At 42.0% G+C, this 25730-nt stretch overlaps 1 protein-coding gene across 7 annotated transcripts in view; it reads right to left on the reverse strand.

The window, feature by feature from the left end:
• Positions 1-9509: 9509 nt before the first annotated feature.
• The window catches only part of Pls3 (plastin 3 (T-isoform)), an 89530-nt gene continuing 73309 nt past the window's right edge, over positions 9510-25730 (reverse strand). For 3 of the 7 annotated variants that reach the window (NM_001166453.1, NM_145629.2, NM_001166454.2), the window contains exons 7-16: positions 25433-25598; positions 24359-24501; positions 23252-23347; positions 20191-20386; positions 19164-19242; positions 18034-18148; positions 17446-17579; positions 15142-15265; positions 14819-14943; positions 9511-10756 (exon numbers count right to left, since the gene is read on the reverse strand). In NM_001166453.1, coding sequence (NP_001159925.1) covers positions 10624-10756; positions 14819-14943; positions 15142-15265; positions 17446-17579; positions 18034-18148; positions 19164-19242; positions 20191-20386; positions 23252-23347; positions 24359-24501; positions 25433-25598 — 1311 coding nt within the window. In that variant the 3' untranslated portion in view covers positions 9511-10623. Of the gene's footprint in view, positions 10757-14818; positions 14944-15141; positions 15266-17445; positions 17580-18033; positions 18149-19163; positions 19243-20190; positions 20387-23251; positions 23348-23573; positions 23601-24358; positions 24502-25432; positions 25599-25730 lie in introns of all 7 variants that reach the window. The other 4 variants (NM_001346519.1, NM_001346520.1, XM_006527731.3 and 1 more) reach the window with 2 other exon arrangements.

Consider the following 25730-nt stretch of genomic DNA (forward strand, 5'->3'; position numbering starts at 1 on the left):
CTTTCCTGATTTTGCTTTGTTTTCCTTCTCTTTCATGTTAGGGTGTAATGGGCATTCAAAAGTCAAAAGCCAATTTTCTTTTGGGGCATTGGGTGGGAGAGGTTGTTGCAAGAAGCCTTACATGCCTCTCATTCTCAACTATGAGCCTGCAGTAGTCAATACCTCTAGACAAGATGTCATTTTAGAGAGTCATTAAAAATAATGATAAAGATGCTGACATGTGTAGCTCTTCATAGTTGATGGCTTCTGGAGGGGCTGGGGAAAGACTCAGTTATCTTTTTTGTTTGTTTGCTTTTTGGAGACAGGGTTTCTCTGTGTAGCCCTGGCTGTCCTAGAACTTACTCTCTAGACCAGGATGGTCTCGAACTCAGAAATCCGCCTGCCTCTGCCTCCCAAGTGCTGGGATTAAAGGCGTGGGCCACCACTGCCCGGCTTGACTCAGTTATCTTTAAGGGGCTGGCCATGGGGAGTTTGACCGTGCTCCAGTCAAACACAACATAACTTGGATTTGGTGTATTTTTTTAAAAAAATTTTTTTTTTGGAGTGGGAGAACTCAAGTGTGGAAGTTGGAACTGAGGGGAATGGAAAGTATGATCAGGGCGCATTGTGTGAAATTCCCAAACAATGGATAAAAGTATTATGTTGGAAAAAGTCAAAAGCCTTTACTCTGCAGGTTTCCTGGCCTGACATAAACTAAATGATTTTGCCAAAGTGAGTCTCCTGGAGCATAAATCCTTTGCTCTCTCCTTGCCATGAAAAAGTGCTCAGGAGAGCTGGAGAGATGGCTCAGCAATAAAGAGCCCTGACTGTTCTTCCAGAGTATCAGGGTTCAATTTCCACCAATAACAAGGTGCCCCCAAACCATCTGTTCCTCCTGTTCCAGGGAACTGGACATCAATTTTGTCCTTGAGTGTGCCAGCTCTACTGATGTATATGCAGACACAACCCCGATACACATTAAGGCTGTGTGTGGGGGCGGTGGCTGCGCTGAGAGGATGCTTAGGGCTGGGAGTTTTGTGGAATTGCTACAAAGCATGAGCACTGAGCCTTGGGTTTGGTTCCCAGATGGAAGATTGAAGTTCAAATGACCATCAATGAGTTTGACATCAGCCTGGGATATAAAAAACCTTATCTAAATAATGAATTATAAATAATATTTATGTGGGGGCCAGGGTCTGGAGAGATGGCTCAATGGTTAAGAGCTCTGGCTACTCATCCAAAGGACCAAGGTTTTGTTTCCAATACCCACAATATGGCTCACAGCTGTCTGCAACTCTAGTTGTAGGAGATCTGACCTTTGTCTTCTGGTTGATGTGGGTATCAGGCATATATACCACCTGCAGAAATAAATGTAAGTAAAGCACTCATGCTCGTAAAAACAAGTGCATGTGTATGTGTGTGTGTGATTTTTAAAGTTTTTTGTATGTTTTGAAATTATTTATTTTATGAGTTTGAATATTTTGACAGCATGTATGTAAGTACACCACAAGCATGCAGTTCCCACAGAGGCCAGAAGAGGGCATCATATCCACCAGACCTGGAGGTTTAGGCCGTTATTAGCTGCCATTTGTGTGCTGGTAAAGGAACTTTGGTCCTCTGTAAGAGAGGTAAGGGCTTTTAACTGCTGAGCCCTCTATCCAGCTGGTAAACCAGCCTGTCTCTATCTTATTCTTTTAATCCTTCTTATGGTAAAGATAAACTAGGTTCATTACTCTTTGTGAGAAACCTGTGTTTCTCAAGGATTGGGCCTTGCCCCACTTATAACCATAACTACAGATGTTGCTGTACTGCCTGTTCCAGGAAACAGCAACCATGGCTGGTTTTAAAAGGTTAATATGACCATCTGCTGTTATATATGTACATATGTGTCCCTTAGGACCACCTTGCAACATGTCTTTGTTTTCATGAGGTTATGAGCAATTCAACCGATATGTTTATATAACCCTGCCTGTTTGCCCCCATTTGGAAACACCCTACCCCTGAACTACAATAGCCTTATTTTTTTCCATGTTGAGTGGTGACCTCTCGAACCCTTCGTTAGGGAGAAGCAGCCTACTTAAGCAGTGTACATGAAACAAAACGCTTGCTTTAATTAATTGCTTGCTTTAATTAATTTGGCCATGACGACTTGGGTCTGTGGGTTTTTTTTTTCTTTCGAATCTTTTCTTTTCTTTCGATTGACACTGCCTGTCAGTTTTCTGAATGTATAAAACACATACATCGTGTCATTAGTGTGACCCTGTCTTAACAAACTAAAAAACAAAACAAAACAAAAAAGTTTAGTTTTTCTCGACAAGTGCATCCAACCAGGTGGAAGAGTTCCCTTTGAAGGCTGCCAAAATCTGTATGACTGTGTGTCTCAAAATGTGGAAAAGAGAAAGCCATGGAAGCAGCTGCCTGGCAACAGTGGGAGGCAAATGCACAGAGCACAGAGGAGTTCACAATCCTGAAACTATTCTGTTCTCCACGATCACATTGGATATGTGTCATTATGTGTTTGTCTAAACTCATAGACTGTAGTTCTATGGAGTGAGGCCTGAGGGTGCTGCTCAGTGCTAAAGTGTTGACCAGAATGCCTGGGGGTCTGGTTTTCATCTCAGGCATAGCCAAAACAAACAAACAAAAAAAACCCCAAAACAAAACAAAACCAAATAAACTAACTCTAATGTAACTACATGAAACAAAAACTAGAGCATCGTGTGACAATGGATTTGTTACAAGCTATTTGATTAATGTACATAGAAAACCAGATTGTTAACAAAATATACAAGCTTAAATAGATACTGCATTTCTCCCATGCAGTTAGTTGGGTCCTGGAAAGATGCAGTTTGGGTGTGTCTCTCAGAGCCTCTTTAGATAAGAATGCTAAAAATGGAAAGTTCCTGCCTATTTTAGGGTAGGTGCTTGGGAGGGGTCTTGTGGTCTTTGCTTTATGACCCGAGGGAGAGTCAGATGGGCAGCCTTGAGCTACCAGAGCACATAGTAACAAGGTCCAGCCTACCAATAGGAGTGGAGCTAGAAACCTCTTTTTATAAGCAATTGGATTTTTTTGTTAGGGCTCTGTCTCTTGGCTTGGAAGAGCCTTTATGGAAGGAGCTCCGTGTAAGAGATAGGGCTTTTCTTTGGGCTTGCAGGAATAACAGAGAAGCAGCTGGCAGTAAGGAGGCATTTGAGGGAAGAGCAAAGAAGCCCTCTTGGGTTTGGAGGAGCTCAAGAGAAAGGTAGACTAGATCAGTAAGATGACTCATATAGAGATTTCTAAAAAACCTAGATAGCAGTTTAGTTGTAGGATCAGGCTTGTAAATAGATACTTTGTATATACTTAAGAAAATATTTGCCTTGCTGAGCTAGCAGGTTTTTACCTCACTTTTTTGCCTCCCTTGTCTTTATTGGTGTAAGCAATTTAAACAGCTTCATATTATATGTTTTAGCATGTGTTTATTAACCATAAGAAGCATACTCTTCTAGTGTTGTCAGGGTCTGAAAATCGCTGAAGAAAAACCCCAGACTCAGAAATTATGCAAAGACAATGAACACTCATTCTGCAGAAACAACCAGCATGGGGTGGGTGGGTCAATCACTCATCAATGTGTTGACCCCAGAGGAGCTTGCAGGCACCCTTTTATGCAGGGATATGGGAATTTTCTAGAAGGATTAGGTAATCTCTCATGTGATTGGTAGGGGCCAAAGCAGTGACATTAGTACAGTTTTGATTGGCTACTATGTTAGTTTTTCTATATTTGGTGAGAACTTAAAGAGTGGGTTAAGTAATCTAAAGTTTCTTCGGTGGGGGCTGGGGAAGCTATGTGCATCAGGTTCTGATTGGCTTCTGCCAGGTGGTCAGTGGTCTGCATTCCTATGTCATGAATGTTTAACCATAGGATGAGACAACCAAAGCATATAAGATTGCCCAGCACAAATGGCCCATCCTGAGATAAGATATTTTCCAGTCCTCATGGTTATTTTCAGGCTGATCTTTGGGTGGGGGATTTTATGGTCTAATTTCCTGGAATTCCTGGCTTACGGTGATGGGTTATGGCGGTCGGTTCCTGGAATGAATGACTTTTCTTTTGTTGTCAGGCCTGGTCCTGAAAAGGAGTTTATGTAGTCCTCTCTGTAGCGTGTAGTTTTCGCTACCCTGCTTTAAGCTCCCACCCAGCATACTGCACTACCAGACCCTGCCCAGAGAATATGGGATCCGTGGAATAAAGACACACACACACACACACACACATACACACACACACACACACACACACACACACACACACACACACACACACACACTAGCTTGTTTTTATATTGCTTTAGCTCAAAGGCCAGGCTCTTCTAAGCCTCCCTTGACTAGCGTGACCTTCTGTTCACTCCCAGCTCAGCACCCTAAACCTGCCCTCAGCTTTGTTAGGTTTCTTTTTTCTTTTTCTTTTCTTTTTTTCTTTTTATTTTATTTTTATTTTTTGGTACATTTCTTTTTCTTTCTTTCTTTCTTTTTTAAAAATTAGGTATTTATTTCATTTACATTTCAAATGCTATCCCAAAAGGCCCCCACCCGCTCCCCCACCCACTCCCCCACCCACCCACTCCTACTTTTTGACCCTGGCATTCCCCTGTACTGAGGCAGATAAAGTTTGCACGACCAAGGGGCCTCTCTTTCCACTGATGGCTGACTAGGCCATCTTCTGATACATATGCAGCTAGAGACACGAGCTCTGGGGGGTACTGGGTAGTTCATATTGTTGTTCTACCTATAGGGTGGCAGATCCCTTTAGCTCCTTGGATACTTTCTCTAGCTCCTCCATTGGGAGCCCTGTGATCCATCCAATAGCTGACTATGAGCATCCACTTATGTGTTTGCTAGGCCCCGGCATATCCTCACCAGAGACAGCTATATCTGGGTCCTTTCAGCAAAATCTTGCTAGTGTATGCAATGGTGTCAGCATTTGGAGGCTGATTAAGGGATCTAACCTCTGGCCCGAAGGCTCTGCCTGAGACCTCACATGGCTGGACACCTTTTCTCCTTTGAAGCATGGAGAAATCTCCCTTGTGTCAGCTTGCCTGCCTATGGGAATACTGGAAGTCCCACCTATTCTGCCCAACTCTTTGGCTGCTAGTATCTTTATTGATGGATCAAGAATGGATTGGGATCCCAGCACTCGGGAGGCAGAGGCAGGTTGATTTCTGAGTTCGATGCCAGCCTGGTCTACAAGTGAGTTCCAGGACAGCCAGGGATATACAGAGAAACCCTGTCTCGAAAAACCAAAAAATAAATAAATAAATAAATAAATAAATAAATAAAATAATGGATTGGGGAATCGGGGCAGTGGTGGTGCACGCCTTTAATCCCAGCAGTTGGGAGGCAGAAACAGGCAGATTTCTGAGTTTGAGGCCACACAGAGAAACCCTGTCTCGAAAAAAAAAAAAAAACAAAACAAAACAAAAAAAAAAAAAAGATTGGGGAACAGGATCTTCATATGCAGATTTCCGATCAATACATCAGAACCACCCCCATACACTCTCAGTGTGCAATATTGAAATGGGGAGGGTTGTATGTGTGGAGTCAGGAATATGTGGAAAATTTGGTCTTAGTTATATTTCCTTTGCTGTGATAAACATCATGACCAATAGCATATTGGAGAGAAAGGGGTTTATTTCAGCTTATATTTCTATGGTTATACTTTATCACTGAGGGAAGGCAGGGTAGAAAATCAAGGCTTGAAGCCCTGATGGGAGAGCTGATGCAAAGGCCATGGAGGAGTGCTACTTACTCTTCTTACTCCTCCTGGCTTGTTCAGTGGGATTTCTTCCAGCACCCAGGACCACCTGCCCAAGGGTGGTCCACCCCACAGAGGGCTGGATCCAAACCAGTCAATCACCAGTCAGGAAAATGAGCTACAGGTTTACCCACAGGCCAATCTCGTGGGGTTCTTTTTTCAAATGGGGTTCTCTCTTTCCAAGTGACTCTTCAGTCATGTTACATGGCATAAAATTGTCTAGCACAGCTCGTTTTACGTTTTTGTTTTCCTCGAGGCAGAGTCTCATTTAGTATGAGCTGGCACAGTAAACAATGACCTTAACCTCTTGGTCTTCTGTTCTTATCTTCCCAGGCTAAGACTAGTTAAGTGCCATCATACCTGGCTGTTATTCTTGTTTAATGTATTTTGTTTCCATTTACTTGTTTTTCAAATGAAGTTTTTTAGCAATCTGGCATATACATATATATTTCTGGTTCAACTCATCATCCTGGCTTTACTAAAGGTTCCTCTATTTATTTTCTGAAATAGCTTATAGGGTCTCATGTATCCCAGGTTGGCACCTAATTGGCTGTATAGCAGACACCAATCTACCAGTTTTCATGTTTTAATGTTTTTATTATTATCTTGTTGTTTTTATCGAGACAGGGTTTTTCTATGTAACCTTGGATGTCTTAAACTCATTTTGTATATCGGCCTGCCTCTGCCTCCAGAGTGCTTGAATTAAAAGCGTGCACAACCACATCTGGCTTGAACCTTTTTACATTTGTTGATTCCTGTGTGTGTATGGTGTACACAAGTGTTTCTGTAGGATGTGCACATGTTTGTGTGAGTGTACGAAGGCCAAAGTTCCACATAAGGTGATTTCCTCAGTTGCTCCCCACCTCAGTTTTTGAGGCAGGATCTCCCATTGAGCCATCTCCCTTGTTCTACCTTAAACTTCTGACCCTTTTGTCTCTGCCCCCACGATGAAATGACAAACTTAGGCCACCATGGTGTTAGTTCTTCAGATGGAATCTCACCTAGTCTGGCCAACTTGATTTGTAGCCCAGGATCATTTCAAATTTGCAGTCTTCCTCCTTCCTGAACCTACAGGATTATGTAAGAATCAGGAACTAACCACTTTATACATTTATTTTAAAAGCAGGGTCTTGCCACCAGGTATGGTGGCGCACACCTTTAATCTCAGCACTCGGGAGGCAGAGGCAGGTGGATTTCTGAGTTCGAGGTCAGCCTGGTCTACAGAGTGAGTTCCAGGACAGCCAGGGCTATACAGAGAAACCCTGTCTCGAAAAACAAAAACAACAACAACAACAACAACAACAAAAGCAGGGTCTTATATAGCCCTCTGGCCTCAACGTTGCTATATATCTGAGGATAACTCAACTTTTGACAACTGTCTCCATCTCCTGAGTGCTAGTGTTGTAGGTCTATATCACCATGCCCAGTTTATGAAGCTCTAGGGATAGAATCCAAACTTCCTTGCACACTGTGCAAACACTATCAACTGTGTTGCTTTTGCACTTGGGTATCATGTGGTACTAAGCTTTGTCCTTTGCTCATTTACAGTTTTACATCTTTTGTCTGTACATGCATGAAGATGCATGTGTGTGCATGTACACATTGGAACCAGAGGTCACTTTGGGTATTGTTCTTCAGGTGCTGAGCACCTTCTCTTTCATTGGCAGGGAATTCACAGACTAAGCTAAACTGACTGCCCTCCCAGGCCCAGGGACCCAACAATCTCTACATCCTCAGTCCCTGGAATTGTAAGGGTCGAATTTGCTGAGGAATGATACCCATGACTCAAATGATATGTAAAAGCAAAGAGCATTTATTCTGCAGAAATCCAGCATACAGGGATCTACCTTTCACCAGGATGGAGACAGAGATGGTAGCTTCACCAGCTCAATTTAAAGATGATCAGAGCAATTCCAGGGAAGAATAGGTAACCTTTATCCTGGTTGGTTGGCTCTATCTCCGGGGGTATGGGTGTTTCTGGGATTGGCTAGGGCTCTAGGAACTTTACTCTAGAGCCTAAAATCTGATGCTGACTTACTGTTTTTGCCTCAGGCCATATGATGAAGCAGTTCCTGATTGGCTACGCTGGCCTATCTATCTCATCACACTCCTTTTTAACAACCTTGAAAGATGGGTGGTGGTGGCACACAACTTTAACCCCAGCGTTCAGTAAACAGAGGCGGGCGGATATCTGGGTTTGAGCCCCTAAAAGAGACTTACCTTTTTGTTTCATTAACTTGTGTCTATGTCTTTAGTAATTGTCCTATCTTTAGAAAAGTCCTTTTCCAAACTTTCAAACAGTATGCATAAACTAGCCTTTCTTCTTTTGTTTCTAAGAGATGATTTCGATACTTTGCTTAGGCAGTTTTAGAAATGTCATCTTTCTTCTGGTTTAGCTTCCCAGGTGTTCTAACAATAGGTGTGTGTAACCATGCCTATTCAAACTATTTTAAAATATTGTCAGGTAACTAGACTCTAAAAGGACTGGACTGCATGTCATTAATCACACAAAACTTTATTTTTTATTTTAAAGATTTATTTATTTTATGTATATGAGTACACCGTAGCTGTATACGTGGTTGTGAGCCATCATATGGTTGCTTGTAATTGAACTCAGGACTTCTGCTCACTCTGGCCCCTCTTGCTCCAGCCCAAAGATTTACTTATTGTTACATATAAGTACACTGTAGCTGTCTTCATACACACCAGAAGAGGGCATCAGATCTCATTATGGATGGTTGTAAGCCACCATGTAGTTGCTGGGATTTGAACTCAGGACCTTTAGAAGAGCAGTCAGTGCTCTTAACTGCTGAGCCATCTCTTCAGCCCCACACAAAACTTTAAAAGTGTACCATAACCCACTGTACTTGTCAACAAGGGTTCATTTTGTATACTATGGGACAAGATACCATGGATGGAGATACTTGGTAAATATAGTCAGAGGTATGGCCTTGCCATCCAGTAGACAAAGGCTACATGGTACCTCTGTACCCTGTAAAGTGTTCAGAGAGAATTATCCAGTCCCAATAACAACTGTAAAGAGGTGAATCATTTCTCATCATTGGCCAGTCAGACCCTCCCACTTCAGGGTCTGCACATTAGACAACACTGAAAAGATTTAAGATGAAGAGAAAGAGGAGGTGGTGGATAAAATATTTTTTAGAGGAATGGATATTGAACCCAGTACTTTTTGAACATTATGTTCTCTCTCTCTTACTGAGCTACATACCCTCACCCAAGGAGATCTGGTGAATTAGAGGAAATAATTATACTTAACATTTATTTGAACTTGAGTTAGTCCCACAGCTCCAATTCAGCCCTCAAAGCCCAAATCTAATACAAATGATTTTATAGAATATAACAGAAAACAGAGGAAATGCAGGTCACAATTGACACATCACTATGGGGCGGAAACACCAAGAAGAGACTCAGGGCAGACATGGGGAAGCTGAAGTGGAGAGACTTAAGTTCAAGACCATCCTGAGCTACAGAGGGAGACCTGTCTCAAAAACAAAACAATGTGCTGGAGAGATGGCTCAGCCATTAAGAGTGCGTGCTGCTCTTTTGAAGTTTGATGCCCAGCATCCTCATCAAACAGATTCCAACTTTCTGTAACTCCAGATCCAGGGGGAACCAATGCTCTTTCTGTTGGCCATAGACATCCCCTGAAATGACCCCACTCACCCCCACAGCCCCCTATGTATCCACACTAAGAAAAATCATTAAAACAAAAGAGAGTAGAGAATAATTATTATGCAAATGCCTTTATTTGGACTACTATGATGCTACCAGATTACATCACTTTTCAGATTTAGATTAACATAATGATATTGAGAACTATAGCAAAGAGCTTGACAGAGCAAGAGTACATCAAGTCCGACATACATACTTTCCCATTTCTGAGACCACATCTCCTTGTTATAGGTGTAAAATTAAAAATCCATTGTACATTTTAGCATTCTTTGCTTATCAAATTCCCGTCTAAATTCTGAGCCCACCCTCTCTTCAAAAGTGTCATGTTCAACAGCATTTTAGACTGAAAAAGAGTTTTGTGATAAAGATTTCCAAACAAACAAGCATGTATCGGACCAACTTATTGAAGACAAAATATTTCATTTCCTTTGAGCCTGGGTGTGAGGGGGAAATGCAACCTTAGGGTCCACTTTCTTCCACCTATAATTTATGCTTTTGTATGTTTTACTTACATGAAGACCCCTTTTTTAAAAAGTAGCAAATCAGCAGACGTGTCGGATGTAATCAAAATATTCTTAAATGTACAAAAAATATCCATGTAGAAAGAATACTGTAAAAAGATACTGATTTTAAGACTAAAAGAATGAGAAAAGCTTCTAGTACATTCTGCACAGCCAGTTACTTCAGCGGATTTTCAGCACTACAGAGTAAACAAAGAACACTCATCTCCACACAGCATCAGAGCAGGATTCTCCAGAAAGAACTGCTAGAATGTGGAAAGCAAAAGGATGAGCTAAGAATATTCCTATCTACACATCTAGGCAAGTCTCAAGAGATGGATATCCCAGGAGGGAAAAGATACATAGATAATACAAAGCAAGCCGGAATGTCAAGGGCAGCATTCTAGGAGGAGAGTGCAAAAGGTTGGCTGTGAGCATGTTCAGGTGTGCTGAACAGATCAGCTCTACGGGAAAGAGGAGTTGCTTGTTTACTAAAATGCTTTCTCCAAAGGCTGTCACGATTAATTAGTTTTGCTAATCAAAACTAAAAGTCCTTTAAATGACCAAGACTTCTGAAGCCATGAGCACTTCACCTGGGACTAGCTGACTTGGTAATCATGCACCGGAGAGTAAGGTTGGTTCTATTGAGATTGGTTGTTTTACACTCTCTTCATCCCTCTGCCCATCAAACAGGCAAACACAGTCATGACCATCTTCGGTTTTACTTCCACAAGGTCTTCAGGGAGGGCATATACTCTGGCTCCGATTCTTCTAGCCATCGATACTGCGTACCTAGTTTTGGAGGAAACAAAAATCAAGATGTTTGTTTTTTTTTTCCTAGCAAGAACACCTTTGCACTCTTTTAAAAACAGAGTTATTTCTTTATTTTATGTATGAGTACACTATAGCTGTCTTCAGACACACCAGAAGAGGTCATCAAATAACATTACTGATGATTTTGAGCCACCATGTGGTTGCTGGGAATTGAACTCAGGATGTCAAGGAAGAACAATCAGTGCTCTTAACCCCTGAGCCATCTCTCCAGCCCCCACATTTGCACTCTTTTAAAAAAGAACTAAGTTTGGGTTCATTTCTGGGTCTTCAATTCTATTCCATTCGTCTACTTGTCTGTCGCTATACCAGTACCTTGCAGTTTTTATCACAATTGCTCTGTAGTACAGCTTTAGGTCAGGCATGGTGATTCCACTAGAGGTTCTTTTATCCTTGAGAAGAGTTTTTGCTATCCTAGGTTTTTTGTTATTCCAGATGAATTTGCAGATTGCCCTTTCTAATTTGTTGAAGAATTGAGTTGGAATTTTGATGGGGATCGCATTGAATCTGTAGATTGCTTTTGGCAAGATAGCCATTTTTACTATATTGATCCTGCCAATCCATGAGCATGGGAGATCTTTCCATCTTCTGAGATCTTCTTTATTTTCTTTCTTCAGAGACTTGAAGTTCTTATCATACAGATCTTTCACTTCCTTAGTTAGAGTCACGCCAAGGTATTTTATATTATTTGTGACTATTGAGAAGGGTGTTGTTTCCCTAATTTCTTTCTCAACCTGTTTGCCCTTTGTGTCGAGAAAGGCCATTGACTTGTTTGAGTTAATTTTATATCCAGCTACTTCATTGAAGCTGTTTATCAGGTTTAGGAGTTCTCTGGTGGAATCACCATGCCTGACCTAAAGCTGTACTACAGAGCAATTGTGAAAAAAACTGCATGGTACTGGTATAGCGACAGACAAGTAGACCAATCGAATAGAATTGAAGACCCAGAAATGAACCCACACACCTATGGTCACTTGATTTTTGACAAGGGAGCTAAAACCATCCAGTGGAAAAAAGACAGCATTTTCAACAAATGGTGCTGGCACAACTGGTGGTTATAATGTAGAAGAATGCGAATCATATCTATAGCTGCATATGTAGCAGAAGATGGCCTAGTAGGCCATCAGTGGAAAGAGAGGCCCATTGGTCGTGCAAACTCTATATGCCTCAGTACAGGGGAATGCCGGGGCCAAGAAGTGGGAGTGGGTGGGTGGGGGAGTGGGTGGGGGAGTGTGTGGGGGACTTTTGGGATAGCATTGGAAATGTAACTGAAATAAATACCTAACTTAAAAAAAAGAACTAAGTAATTTTCTTTTATGCGCTTTGGTGTTGTGCCTTCATGTATGTCTGTGTTAAGGTGCTGGATCCCCTAAAACTGAACTTATGGACAGTTGTGAGCCGCCATGTGGGTTCTGGGACCCGAGCCTACATCCTCTAGAACAGCCAATGCTCTTTACCACTGAGTCCTCTCTCCAGCCCAAGGACACCATTTAAGAGATGTACTTCCTCTTTTATAACCTGAAGGCTGGGATGTAAAATTTCTGTATTGAATGTCTAACTCAAAGAGCTGAGCATGATGGCAATGCTCATAATCCTATGACCATATTGCTCTTGGGGCAGAAGGTGAGGCCAAAGAGTCCCTGTTAAGTTTGACATCAGTCAGAAGTACACAGTGACACTTTGTCTCAGAAAACATAAAGTACAAATGAATAATTTCACATTTATTTTCTGCTTAATTTTTGTTTTGAATTGATTTTTAACTTATACTAGATCAAACCATGAGATTTACTTTATGTGTGTGAGTGTTCGGCCTGCATGTATGCTTGTGTACCACGTGTGTGTTCCTGATGACTGAAGAGGTCAGAGGAGGGTATTAACTTTCCTGGAAGTGGAGGTGCCACCATGCGGGTGCTGGGAATTGAACCCAGGTCGTCTGTAAGAGCAACAAGTGCTCATTTCTCCAGCTCCAAGTTATACTAATTTTTTACAATTTATTATTTTGGATTTTATTTACTCATTTCTTCCCAATATGAAATGAAAGGAAAAGCTTGAAGCACTGAGTTTATATAAAAATGAAATTTTTAGTCAGGGCATGTGGCACACACCTTTAATTCCAGCATGTGGGAGGCAGGGATATCTCTGAGTCTGAGGCCAGCCTGGTCTACAGAGAGATCCAAGACAGCCAGAGAAACTCTGTCTTGAAAAAACAAACAAACAAACAGCCTACCCCTACCCCCACAACAAAAAGGTGTGTGTGTGTGTGTGTGTGTGTGTGTAATTAGTCAGGTTGACTGCATAATCATTATGAAATTCTCTGTGCAGTGTAATGAGATAACAAATTCTTTTTTCGAGACAGGGTTTTTCTGTGTAGCTGTATCTTGGAACTCACTCTGTAGACCAGGCTGACCTCAAACTCAGAAATCCGCCTGCCTCTGCCTCCCAAGTGCTAGGATTAAAGGCATGTGCCACCAAGCCTGGCTCGAGATAACACATTCTTAAAACATGTTCAAAACCTTCTAAGATAATAAAAATTAGCTTTGTTTTTTGGTCATGATGAATTTGTGGTTTAAAGATATTTGTCTCATGTGCTAGAGAGATGGCTCACTGGCTGCTCTTCCTGAGGACTCAGGTTCAATTCCACGTGCCTACATGGTAGCTCACAACAATCTGTAACTCCAGTTTCAGAGGATATGACACAATTTTCTGGCCTATTCAAACACTAGGCACACACAGAAGTTGTATACCAACATCCCTGCAGACAAAACACCCTCCCCACAAACAATAACAATATAGGTTAAAAATGGTATTTCTTGTGAACCCTTTAATCCTTGTGAGTCACCTTGTCTCAAAACAAACAAACACAATGAAACCAAACCAACTAACCAACCAAACAAAAGATGTCTCCTCTCACAGATCTAAGATCACACCATACTGGTATTTTTGTATCTGAAATTTAACATCATCTTCATATTCAGTCATGTTGTTACAAATGATAGAATCACATTCTTACTAGAGGTCTCATTGTGTTTCATTATCCCATGTGGCCTCTACAAAGCAATTCTTATAAAACGACAGAGAAGAGAGTAGTAAGGTCAAGGTGTACAAGGGAGAGATGTTGGTGAAGGGGCTATATAATTGACACTAAAGAGCAGACAGATAAAATAGTTAAAGGCAGGCAGGTATAGAGCTAGAACCTAGGTTTGCTGGGTGCTCAGGGAGGGTCTCTTTTATCTGATAACTGTGTTCTAAAATTGATTGTGTTGGTGGTCATATAGCAGTGTGAGCAAGGTCAAAACCATTAGATTGTATACATAAATGAGTGAATTGTCTATCTGTGAGCTGGATCCCCTTTAAGCCATTAAAATTGTGGTTTGAATATGCTTGACCCATAGGAGTGGTAACTGTTAGGAGGTATGGCATTGTTAGAAGAAGTGTGTCACTGTGGGGGTGGGCTTTGGAGGTCTCCTTCTACACCCATTGCAGAAGAGAATTTCCTCCTAGCTGCCAGAGGATGTCAGTCTTCTCCTGACTGCTTTTGGTTCAAGATGTATACTCTCATCTCCTCCAGCTCCATGCCTGCCATGCTCCTGCTTTGATGATAATGAACTGAACCTCTGAACCTGTAAGCCAGCCCCAATTAAATGTCCTTTTAAGAGTTGCCTTCAGCCGGGCGTGGTGGCGCACGCCTTTAATCCCAGCACTCGGATTTCTGAGTTCGAGGCCAGTCTGGTCTACAAAGTGAGTTCCAGGATAGTCAGGGCTATACAGAGAAACCCTGTCTCGAAAAACCAAAAAAAAAAAAAAAAAAAAAAAAAAAAAAGAGTTGCCTTCGTCATGGTGTTTCTTCTCACCAATGGAAACCCTAACTAAGACAAAAAGTAAAAGTTAAAGCCTTCAAAAAAGAAGAGATCTTCCCCAGATGTCACCACTAACAAAGAGGGAGAGCTTGACTTAGAGTGGATCTGCCTGGCCGGACCAGTGTTCTTTGTATGACTCCGAACGATTGCACATGGCTGCCCTTACTTGGCGTTATTGTGCTTGTCATCTTCTGTTAGATTCCCACTCTTCACAAGGTCATAGTTAATGCAGCCTGGTTGGATGGCGTCAATTAAATCCACAACCGCCAAACTGGAGCTGATGGTCTTGTCCTATTATGAAAAAGGCAACAAGCCTAAGAATTTCACTATTTACAAACGATCATGTGCTTCTTTATGTTAGCCTGACCAAGGAAAGGAACATTTTGCCACTAGCTCAACAATAATAACTCTTACAAAAAAACTCAAGGTTGTCCTTAAAACAACTGATATTATCTAGCAAACACAGTGTATATTAATCAGTATGCTGACCTTAAAACTCTGAATGGAAGTTGACTTTCCAGCTTCACTCAATGTTCTGTTGACCCAGTTTACAATGATGTCATCATTTGCTTTCTGACCCTCTCCAAGATCTTCCAGAACATTAAGGGTATATCTAAGAAAAGCAGCAGAAGAGAGTCACAATGGATTCTATGAAGAAAAATGCAAACATTAGAAATATACCTCATGTACATTTTTATCATAAATATTTCATGGGGGGTCAGCAAGGTGGGCAAGTGGGAAAAACAGCTTGATGCACGTGAATCTGATTCCTACAGGGTGGATGGTGAAAAATGATTCCCCAAACTTAGACTCTGACATCCATCTGAGGCAGTGGTATGAGCCTTGCTCTATTTACTCACTCTTGCACATACAGTTTATGCATATGTATAGAAATTATATACAAAATTAGTATATATACACACATAATAAAAGTAACTTTGTGCAAAGAGCCATGCTTGTGTGTGTGTGTGTGTGTGTGTATCAAGGAGGAATTGGGGAAATAGCTCAGTCTGTAAAGTGCTTGTGTTACAAACACAAACATGAAGACTTGAGTTCAAACAGGAGCACCTATATAAAGAAATGCCGGGCATGTGGGCATGTGATTGTAATTGTAGTGCTGAGCAGCTGAAAACAGCAGATCCCTGGGGCTCACTGGCCAACCAACCTAGCCAAAGAGCTAAGCCCAGGTCCCTGCGAAAAGCTTGATCTTTATCTCAGGGGAGTGGACAGATCTCAAAGCAGGCGGATGGTGTTCCTGAGCATGACACCTGAGGTCATCCTCTCTTCTCTCCCCTCTCCTTCTTCCTCTCCCACCCCCCTCTCTCTGCTGGCTAGTCTTGTGTCAACTTGACATACAAAGGAGGGAGCCTTAATGGAGAAAATGCCTCCACAAGACCTGGCTGTTAGTAATTTTCTTAATTTATTGAAGGGAGAAGGTACAGCCCCTTGTGGGTGCTTCTATTCCTGAGATGGTAGTGCTAGGTTTTATAGGAAAGAAGGCTGAGCAAGCAATGAGGAGCAAGCCAGTAAGCAGCACCCTTGTACCCGCCACCCATGTCCTCTGCATCAGCTCCTGCCTCCAGGTTCATGACAGGTCTGTTTGCCCTCATTGAATTCACAGCAGCTGTCATTGCCTGAACAAGACCCATACAAGATAAAGACACAGAATTACAGCATGGATAGAGAAAGGACCCATGGTGCCACACTCCTAGTTTTGACAATTGATATGACTGGGTGCCAGACTCAGTTTTTATTATGGAATGTGGCTTCTAATAGGTTCCCATGCGCCACATGCAAGATTCCACACTGTACATATGGGAGGCATTATATAACCCAGTAAGTTATAACAAAAGGAATTAAAGTCGGAAGGAGAAGTGGGGGAATCCAGCAGGGTTGGAGGGGCTGGAAGTGGGACTGGAAGTTATTAGAGCTGACTGTATGAAATTCTCAAAGAATTATTAAAAATAGATCAAGTAAAGGAATCTTCAATTTCTTAAAGAATTATAAAAATTGTAATTATTTATATGTACTAGAACACATGTATGTCATGGTACCCCTATGGAAATCAGGGAACAACTTGCAGGACATGGTTTTGTTCCTTCACCACATGAGTTCCTGGAACAGAACTCAGGTCATCAAGCCAGGCACAGGAGCTCTAACCCTGCTGGCCCTGATGGTCATATCCAAATGGAGACATAGAGATGTTCAGACTTCTGATAATTTAATGTTCTTGGTTTGTTCCTTTGAGGCAAGGTTGAACTTTATAGTTCAGGATGTCCTAGAATTCACTATGTAGCCCAAGCTGGCCTCAAACTAGCCAATTCCCCTCCTCAGACTCCTCGGTGCTGAGATTTCAAGTATGAGCCACAATTCTGGGCTTCTGACAACATTTCTTTATTCATTTCGGGGCTCTGAGGATAGCCTCCATGCATGCTAAGTATATCCTAGACGACTGGGCTGGAGCTGCAAACCCTCTGACAGTTTTAGTCAGGGAACTCCATGAGAACATCTGTTAAGGTTATTCAGTGACATTGCATCAGGTTTAAGTCTATACCTCAGACTTTTGTGCCAAGACTGGCAACAGCTACAGTTCTACCTAACTCACAAGGAGGTATCTCCCAGTGAAGCTCCAACATACACTCATAGCAAAGTCATTTTAGAGTCTAAGTACAATGAGCTCTGAAGTATATTCATTGAACTAAATGATTAATTTAAGCAGTGAAAATATACTAAGGGTGAATTCCTATATGCATATTACTCTGACGCTTCCATAGCCAATACTGTGCACGATACCTTCTCATCAGCTGCCAGACTACAGCCAAGGTCAAGGTAGGGTTGCCATCGTTCAGGTCTTGTCCTCCAATGCCAACCAAGGAGAATTTAGCTGGATTCTTCCCTAATTCAACTGCATAGTTGCAGTTTTCTAACTGCAAATGGACAAAAGCAAAGTAACGGTTAAATATTGTCATTTGTTCAATCTCTATTCTCTCTCCCCACCCCGTGTATGTGTGTGTGTGTGTGTGTGTGTGTGTGTGTGTGTGTTGTATAATGGTAAGTATCTTCTCAATGCCAAGATCTAGTTCTTTCCTCCAGAAGCAGCTTAGGGTCTAGAGGTTTTTCATCTATCTATCTATTTATCTATCATTTTTATTTTTATTTCATTTGCATTTGTGTTTTGCCTGCATGTATGTTCTTGTGAAGGGTTCAGATCCCCTGGAACTACAGTTACAGACAGTTGTGTGCTGCCATGTGGTGCTGGGAATTGAACTCAGGTGTCCTGGAAGAGCAGCCAGTGCCCTTAAACACTGAGCCATCTCTCTATTCCGGGTCTAGAGGTGTTAAAGTAAAAGAAAGAAATGAAGAAGGTTCAAGGTTCTCTACCTTCTTCATGTTGGCCCCCAGCTTTGGGTATGGAGGCTTGTTAACTTTACTCCAGTCCACAGGAACTTTAATCCTCTCATACAGCTGTAGGATCACCAGAGCATCCTGCAGGTCACTAACAATGGGAAACAGAACTCCATCAGTGATCATGAGCAGGGACACAAATCACCCAAGATCTATAAAGTCACAGTTCCTACGACTCATATGTTTGTGCTGAAAATAGAGCCAAGACCATTCAGCTCACTTAATAGTATGTGAGCACAGCTGGGCAAGGTGGCACACACCTTTAGTCCCAGGCTTGGGAGGGGGTGGCAGGGTGACCTTTGTGAGTGAGTTCAGAGTGGTCTATACAGCCAGTTCCAGGACAGTCAGGGCTACACAGTGAGTTCCTGACCTGTCTTAAAAAAAAAAAAAAAAGAAGGGGCAGCAGTAGTGGCATAGGCCTTTAATCCCAGCACTTTGGAAGCAGAGTCAAGCAGATCTCTGTGAGTTTGAAGCCATCCTGGTCAACAAAGTAAGTTCCAGGACAGCCAGAACTACACAGAGAAACTGTCTCGACGAAGACAACAATGATAATTGTAAGGATGCACACTTATTGTAAGCAAAAAGTGTTATAAAGGTTGGAAACACAAGATGAAAACCCCAAACCTTACTTGAGAGTCAAATAGATGTATAATAAACAACGATGTATCTAAACAAGTAATATGATTTTGACATATATGTAAATGCGATTAATAGAGTTCACAGGTAGTGAATGGTAGATGGTAAGAAAATAGTGAAGGTAAGGAATATTAGGATACAAACCATTGTATGTCAGCAAAGAACAGTCTGGCCAAGAAGCCAAAGGCTGAAGGAATCATGAACACTTTGTTATGAGTATTCCAGGACTATTTAAGAAACTTAAAGTACCTACTCCCTCAAGACACATTTCTATCACTTAGAGCCAATAGTCAGACAAAGAAAGAATTTGGGCTTTTGTGTATTTGGAAAATGATGATGGAAATCACGAATACTTCATAATAAGAATATCTGCTACAAATGAACATGTGGAAAGATTTTAGAGTTGCCATTATTGATGCTACATCTCCTCATGCTATTCACAACTTCCTAAGAGCAGTAGGGCAGCTTACGCATAGAGATGGTTGACGTGGGGATTAACACCAAGAGAGTTCATCCAGTTGCGGAAGGTTCTTTCTTCCCGAGTTTCCCCTATGAAAACATCCACAAAGTGCATTCATTGATTAAATGTCTTGTCCATATAGCACCAGGGCATGTATTGATTTACTTTATATGCTTTATTCTGAGTTGATAATCACCACATGTTAGTATGTCACTCTGACTACGGATAAATGAAATATGATTACAAAAGTTTATAAGTTAAATTCTGCATGTATGTATACCTTTCTGTGATCTGGTCAGACATGGTGGCTCATATCTATAATCTCAGCCCTCATTTGGCTGAGGACAGAGGGCCACCACTACAGGGTAAGCATCCACTACAGGGTAAGACCCTGTCTCACAACGACCTCCAAGGCTCTGGGGAATGTAGCTCAGTTTACTGAGTCCTTGCCTAGAGTGCAGGAAGTTCTGGCTTCATTCCCTAGCACCCTCAAACCCACAAATGATGCCTGTTATCCCAGCACTTAGAGATAGGAGCATCAGAAACTTAGGGTCATTCTTTACTACGTACTAAGTCTGAGGTCGACTGGAGACACATTAAATGCTTGTCCCAAAATAGACGACTACCTTAAAAACAACCTCAAAGAAACAGAACAAGAGATTCTTTGCTCAAAATAAATAAGGTGGTTTAAAACAAAACAAAACAAAAAAGAAAAAAGGAAGATATGGCACTAAACATTGAAGCAAGCCATTTGTTTACTAAGTGTTTCTCCTGATAGGTGAGTCTGGATTTTTTCTTTTCTTTTGTAGTGGTGGCTGTTCTAGGTAAGAGCTCTGGCACTGAGCCACATTCCTCAACTAGATTGTTTTATTTGCATATTTTGCTTCCATCACCACCTCCACCCAGCTGTTTCCAGTTCTCACTCGGCATGGCATCTAAATGGACAAAGCAACTCACTGGCTTGGAATGACGTCATTGTGGCCTCTGGGGTTTTATGGTACAGACTGTACATTAGAATTAGAGGACCTTTGACTTACCTTCTAGAAGAGTCCAGTCAATATCCTGGTTTTCAGGTTTAGTTAGTGCTGGATATTTATTGAAGAGGTTAGCTACAAAGGCCAAGTTCAGTTTGGGGTTTCCGCTGACAACATCAGCTGGAGTAACGAACTGTCTGCAACCTAATTTATCTGCTTGTTGAAGCATACTTTCGGCTCTCTTTAAATCATCAGTTTCCTGTTGAAGTAAAAGAAGACATATTTTAAAGGCCATCCATATATATGTATATATATGTGCATATATACATATACACATACACACATACATACATACATATATATGTGTGTATACACACACACACACACACATCGCCTACAATCCAATCATAGGTTGGGTAAATGATAGTACTTTCTAGCACATGATACTTATAAAATTGGTTTTGAATGCAAAACCATGAGGGATATGTAGTACCTATAAGTTCCCCAAGATGGCGCCAGAGTACATCTAAGAACTGAATAAAGTATTCCATTGAGTTTACCTCTCTTGGGAAAATGAAGAAGGAAAAAAAAATGCCGTTTCCCAACTTTTCATCCACATTCCTTTTAAGAGTTAACTTTAAATATGGACAGTTTCAGAAAAATATTTTATTTTCAAAAAAGCGTGTTTTTTTAAAAAATTGGATATTTTCTTTATTTACATTTCAAATGTATCCCCTTTCCTGATTTCCCTTATGAAAAACACCCTCCCCCTATCCCCTCCCCCCTCCCCCTGCTCACCAACCCACCCACTCCTGCTTCCTGGCCTTGACATTTCCCCCACACTGGGGCATACAGCTTTCATAGGACCAAGGGCCTCTCCTCCCATTGATGTCTGACTAGGCCATCCTCTGCCACATATGCAGCTGGAGCCATGAGTCCCGCCATGTGTACTCTTTGGTGGTTTAGTCCCTGGGAGCTCTGGGGGTACTGGTTGGTTCATATTGATGTTCCTCCTATGGGGCTGCAAACCCCTTCAGCTCCTTAGGCCCTTTCTCTAGCTCCTTCATTGGGGATCCTGTGCTCAGTCTAATGGATGACTGTGAGCATCCACTTCTGTATTTTCCAGGCACTGGCAGAGCCTCTCAAGAGACAGATATATCAGGCTCCTCTCAGCAAACACTTGTTGTCATCCACAACAGTGTCTGGGTTTGGTGGTTGTATATGGGATGGGTCCCCAATTGGGGCAGTCGCTGGATGGTCATTTCTTTAGTCTCTGCTCCATACTTTGTAACTCCTTCCATGGGTGTTTTGCTCCCCCCTTTTAAGATGGATAGAAGTATCCACACTTTGGTCTTCTTTCTTCTTGAGTTTCATGTGTTTTCTGAATTGTATCTTGGGTATTCTGAGCTTCTGGGCTAATATCCACTTATCAGTGAGTGCATACCATGTGTGTTCTTTTGTGATTTGGTTAGCTCACTCAGGATATTTTATTTTCAAAAAAGCTTTTCTTTTCTTCTTCTTTTTTGAATATCTCTCATACACACATGCCTGAACAGAAGAGGGCATTTGGATCTCCTGGATCTGGAGTTACTGCTTGTGAGTTTGGGAACAGCACTTTGGTCTCAGCTAAAGCAGCAAGAATTTTTTTAACAGCTGTGCCATCTCACCAGACCCTTTATTTTTTACTTAAAGAACATATCTGAAAAAACTTGCAATCATAGGCTTGGAGTTAAAAAGGATGTTTGGGCTGGGTGGTTGTGGCATATGTCTTTAATCTCAGCACACAGGAGGCAGAGGCAGGTGGAGGCAGGTAGATATCTATGAGTTTAAGGCCAATTTGGTCTACAGATTGAGTTTCAGGACAGCCAGGGCTATGCAGAGAAACTGTCTCAATAACTGTAAAGTGGGAGGGGTGTTTGGACAAGTTTAAGACAGCTATATGAAGGTGAAAAGAGGTTTTGGAGGGCAGACTGACAGAGGTGGGTAATATTTTGTAGGAATTTAAATGTTAAGCTGATGGACCAAATTCTAAAGCCAGTAGGGGAATCCTGGCTGGATTGTGGGGGACGACTCAAAGGGACACAGTAGAAAAACATCAAACAGGGAGGACCTGGTAGTGGGATGGTTCATCTTGACCATCAATTCAGCTTGATTTCTTTTCTTTACTTTACTTTTCTTTTCTTTTCTTTCTTTTTTTTTAAGGAAGAAAGACCTGGTTCACAGGTCCAGAGGGCTAGAGGCAGTCATGCCTGGGAAGGGTGACGTGAGGCATGGAGGGCTTGAGAGCAGGATCAGGAAACTGGCTGCTCATATTGATTCTGCACTGAGGAAACAGCCAACAAAGCAAGTGGGGCCAGACTCAAGGCCCACCTCTAGTGATGGATTTCCTCCAGCATGGCTTCATCATCTAAAGATTCCACCACCTCCCTGAACAGCGCCACCTGCTGGGAAGCGAGTGTTTAAACACATGATCCTGTGGGGGACACATCACAGTCAAACCACAAGAGGAGGGGCCTCTGAAATGGGGAGGGGATCCAGTGGGAGTAGGGGTGAGAGGACTGTGCTCTAGCATATCAGCTTGATTTCGAATGAACTTGGAGACATACCTCTGACTGTGTCTGTAATTATATTTTGAGAGAGAACAAACTATCCCAGGTAGTTCTCTTAATGCATGGGCTGGCCCTTTACCAGTACCATGGGGAACAAGCCAGGAGTAATGCTTATTTCCCCATAGTCTTTGAATGTTTATGTCATTCATAAAATACAGTACCATCAAAATTATGGAACTCACAAGTTCTCAAAATAAATCAGTATACTTTCTCTCCTGTGAGTCACGTGTACCACGTCCTCTAAAGCAATCTGAAAAGTGTCAACACCACTACATGAAGTTCCACAGAAATTTTGATAGAATTTAAGCAAAATTATTTGGGTGTGGCAGCACATATCTTTAGACCCAATACAGCGAAAGCAGAGGCAGGTGGATGCCTACGAGTTAACCACAAGCCTGCTTTACATAGCAGGTTAGAGCCCTATGTAACAAGAGTTTGTCTCAACAATCCAAAGGGGGGTGGGGGGGAACATGCAATGGTAAAAGACTAGAATCTGAAAAAGCACCTATACTTACATTGAAACCTGACATGTTAATATCTATCCGTGGCTCCCCTTCTTTCTGTCCCTTCGGTGCGATTTGATTGAGCAGATGGAAATAGGCTTTGGAATCCTACAAAAGAATTGAACATAATAGTGTGATCACACTGCCAAAGAGTAGCTGCATCTTATTGTCCCTTGGTGATGAGGACATTGGGAGCAGCTTTTGTGATAATATAAGGCATTCTTCTCTGTCTTCTTATTTGAGAGATCTTTCTTTTTGTCTTTGCACGTGATTGTTAGGACTTGACAATTTATCGATGCCATCAACCCAATAAAGCTATTAAGTATTTCTGTACCTTCACTGAATTACTGAAGTCAATAAGCTTGACAGATAAACAAGCATGAAATAGAAGAGCAGAAATCCAGGAAGCATAGGGAAAGAGAAAATGAACACATTATGGCATTACAAAGCATGATGAGTAGCAACCTATGGAAACAACATCTACTATGTTAATTGTATGTTAAATCAAAAGTTGAAATACAGAAAAGCTTAAACGAGAAACACATATGGTTGGCAAGAGAGCATTTAACCTTTTAAAATCAGAATATACTTAAGGAAATTAGCTCATCTCTCTCCCCTTCTCCCACAGTGATGGGGATTGAGGTGAAGGCTTCCCATGATCAACTAATGCAAGGATTCTTTGCTTTTCAAAAATATTCAAAACAGGCTTCATAATAAACGGTTTCCACTGACTAGGTACTTTGGCATAGGCCTGTATATAGGTTTTAGGCAGAGGCAGAAACACTGCAGTTTTGAAGCCAGCCTGGCTGACAGAGTGAGCTGTAGGCCAACCTGGCCTACAGAGTCCAATCACATCTGAAAAAAATCACAATGGCTTCCATTTGCACTATGCTTGACTTGAATGGAGAAAACTCTGGATTTAATCCTGAACACCCCACAAAATGTGAGTATGGCAAGTCACATCTTTAATTACTGAGCAGATTTGAGCAAGACCTTATCTCAGAACATGAAAGACAACAGGGCCTGGTGATATCCTATCATTTTTGTCTCTGTTACAATGGGATAAAATCCCTGAAGCCATCGTATCTACCTGAACGCTATGGTTTTTTGCACAGTTACCTTGATGTCAGCGCTGAAGTTGTTGATCTTTTGCCAGCCTGAGTTTTCCAGATGGAAGTTGGCCCATCTCAGCAGAAGCTCTTCTGGAGACAATTTCATAAGCTCCTCCAGTGTCTCACCATCTCGAAGCAAAGCTGCCAGTGCTTGTAGATAGAAACGCCTCAGTCAGTGTGTCATGTGACAGTGGCCAGGCCGAGCACTTGAGTGGCCCCCCGCCCTTTTACTTTGAAACAAACCCATGCCTCAACCTCCCAAGTGCTGGGATTACAGGCATGCAGCATCAGTCTTTCGAAACTTTGTTTGGTAATCGAGACCTAGTTTCCAGGTCCCCAAACGCTGGGCTAAAGACATGTCTCAGTTAGTAAAGGGCTTGCTGTGAAACCACAAGGACCCAGGTTCGATTGGCAGCACCCATGTGAAAGAAAAGCCAAGTGTGGTAGCACAAGTCTGTACTCTTTAGAGCTGTACAAGTGGAAGCTGGGGTGGGGTGGGATGGGGTGGAGTGTGTGCCAGGCTCTGGGAGTTTGCTGTGCAGCAATCTAGCCAAATTGGCAAGTTCTAGATTTAGAGATAGACCTTGACTCAAAGTAAGCCTGGGGATGGAGGGAAGCGCTTGGTAAATTATTTGCTGTTTAAGTATGAAGACCAGTGCTTAGATCACAGTACTTGTATAAACCTGGGTGCAGTGGTGCTCATCTGTAATCCAAGTGTTGGGGAGGTGGACACAGAAGGATCCCTGGGGCTCGTTGGCCAGCTTGGATAGCTGGATTAATAAGTCGGAGGTTCATGTACACACACACACACACACACACTTCTAAGGTAGAGAGAGACTGAGGAAGGCACCCAATATCAACGTCTCTGTGTTTTTATGTCTTTATACTAAAATCCAATGTGAACTGTCATGTTAGCTACAGATAAAGAACAGAGGCGTATGGCTTGATTTCCTGAATAGCTCTGGATTCATTCTAGTTACCATCAGCTCAACTCGGTTAAGTGCGAGCCTGGCAATTTCCATGAAGAGAAAGTAAAAATGAACAATATCCATCTTTCAAAAGAACAACTGTGCCCCATTACCTTCATTCCTGCTTAATTCAATGTCAGCAAACAGGCCAATCTTAATAATCTGCCAAAGCAGTCCCAAAACCAGGTGAGGTTTCCCGGCCCGCAGATCTTCGGCACCAATGTTCACAACGTGACACCCAATGGCAGAAGCAGAGTTCAGGGCCAAGTTCAAGTTTTCCTGCAAGACAGCCAAATTATGCACTTCTTGACCTTTTCCTTTTTCCACACCCAGTCCACTTCAGCCTTCACTGAAAAATACCAGTAAGCTGAGAAATTAATACGAGGTATTAATTTCATCCACCCACATTTA

This window comes from Mus musculus, chromosome X, assembly GCF_000001635.26.
Source record: "Mus musculus strain C57BL/6J chromosome X, GRCm38.p6 C57BL/6J".
In the NCBI taxonomy this organism is placed as follows: domain Eukaryota; kingdom Metazoa; phylum Chordata; class Mammalia; order Rodentia; family Muridae; genus Mus; species Mus musculus.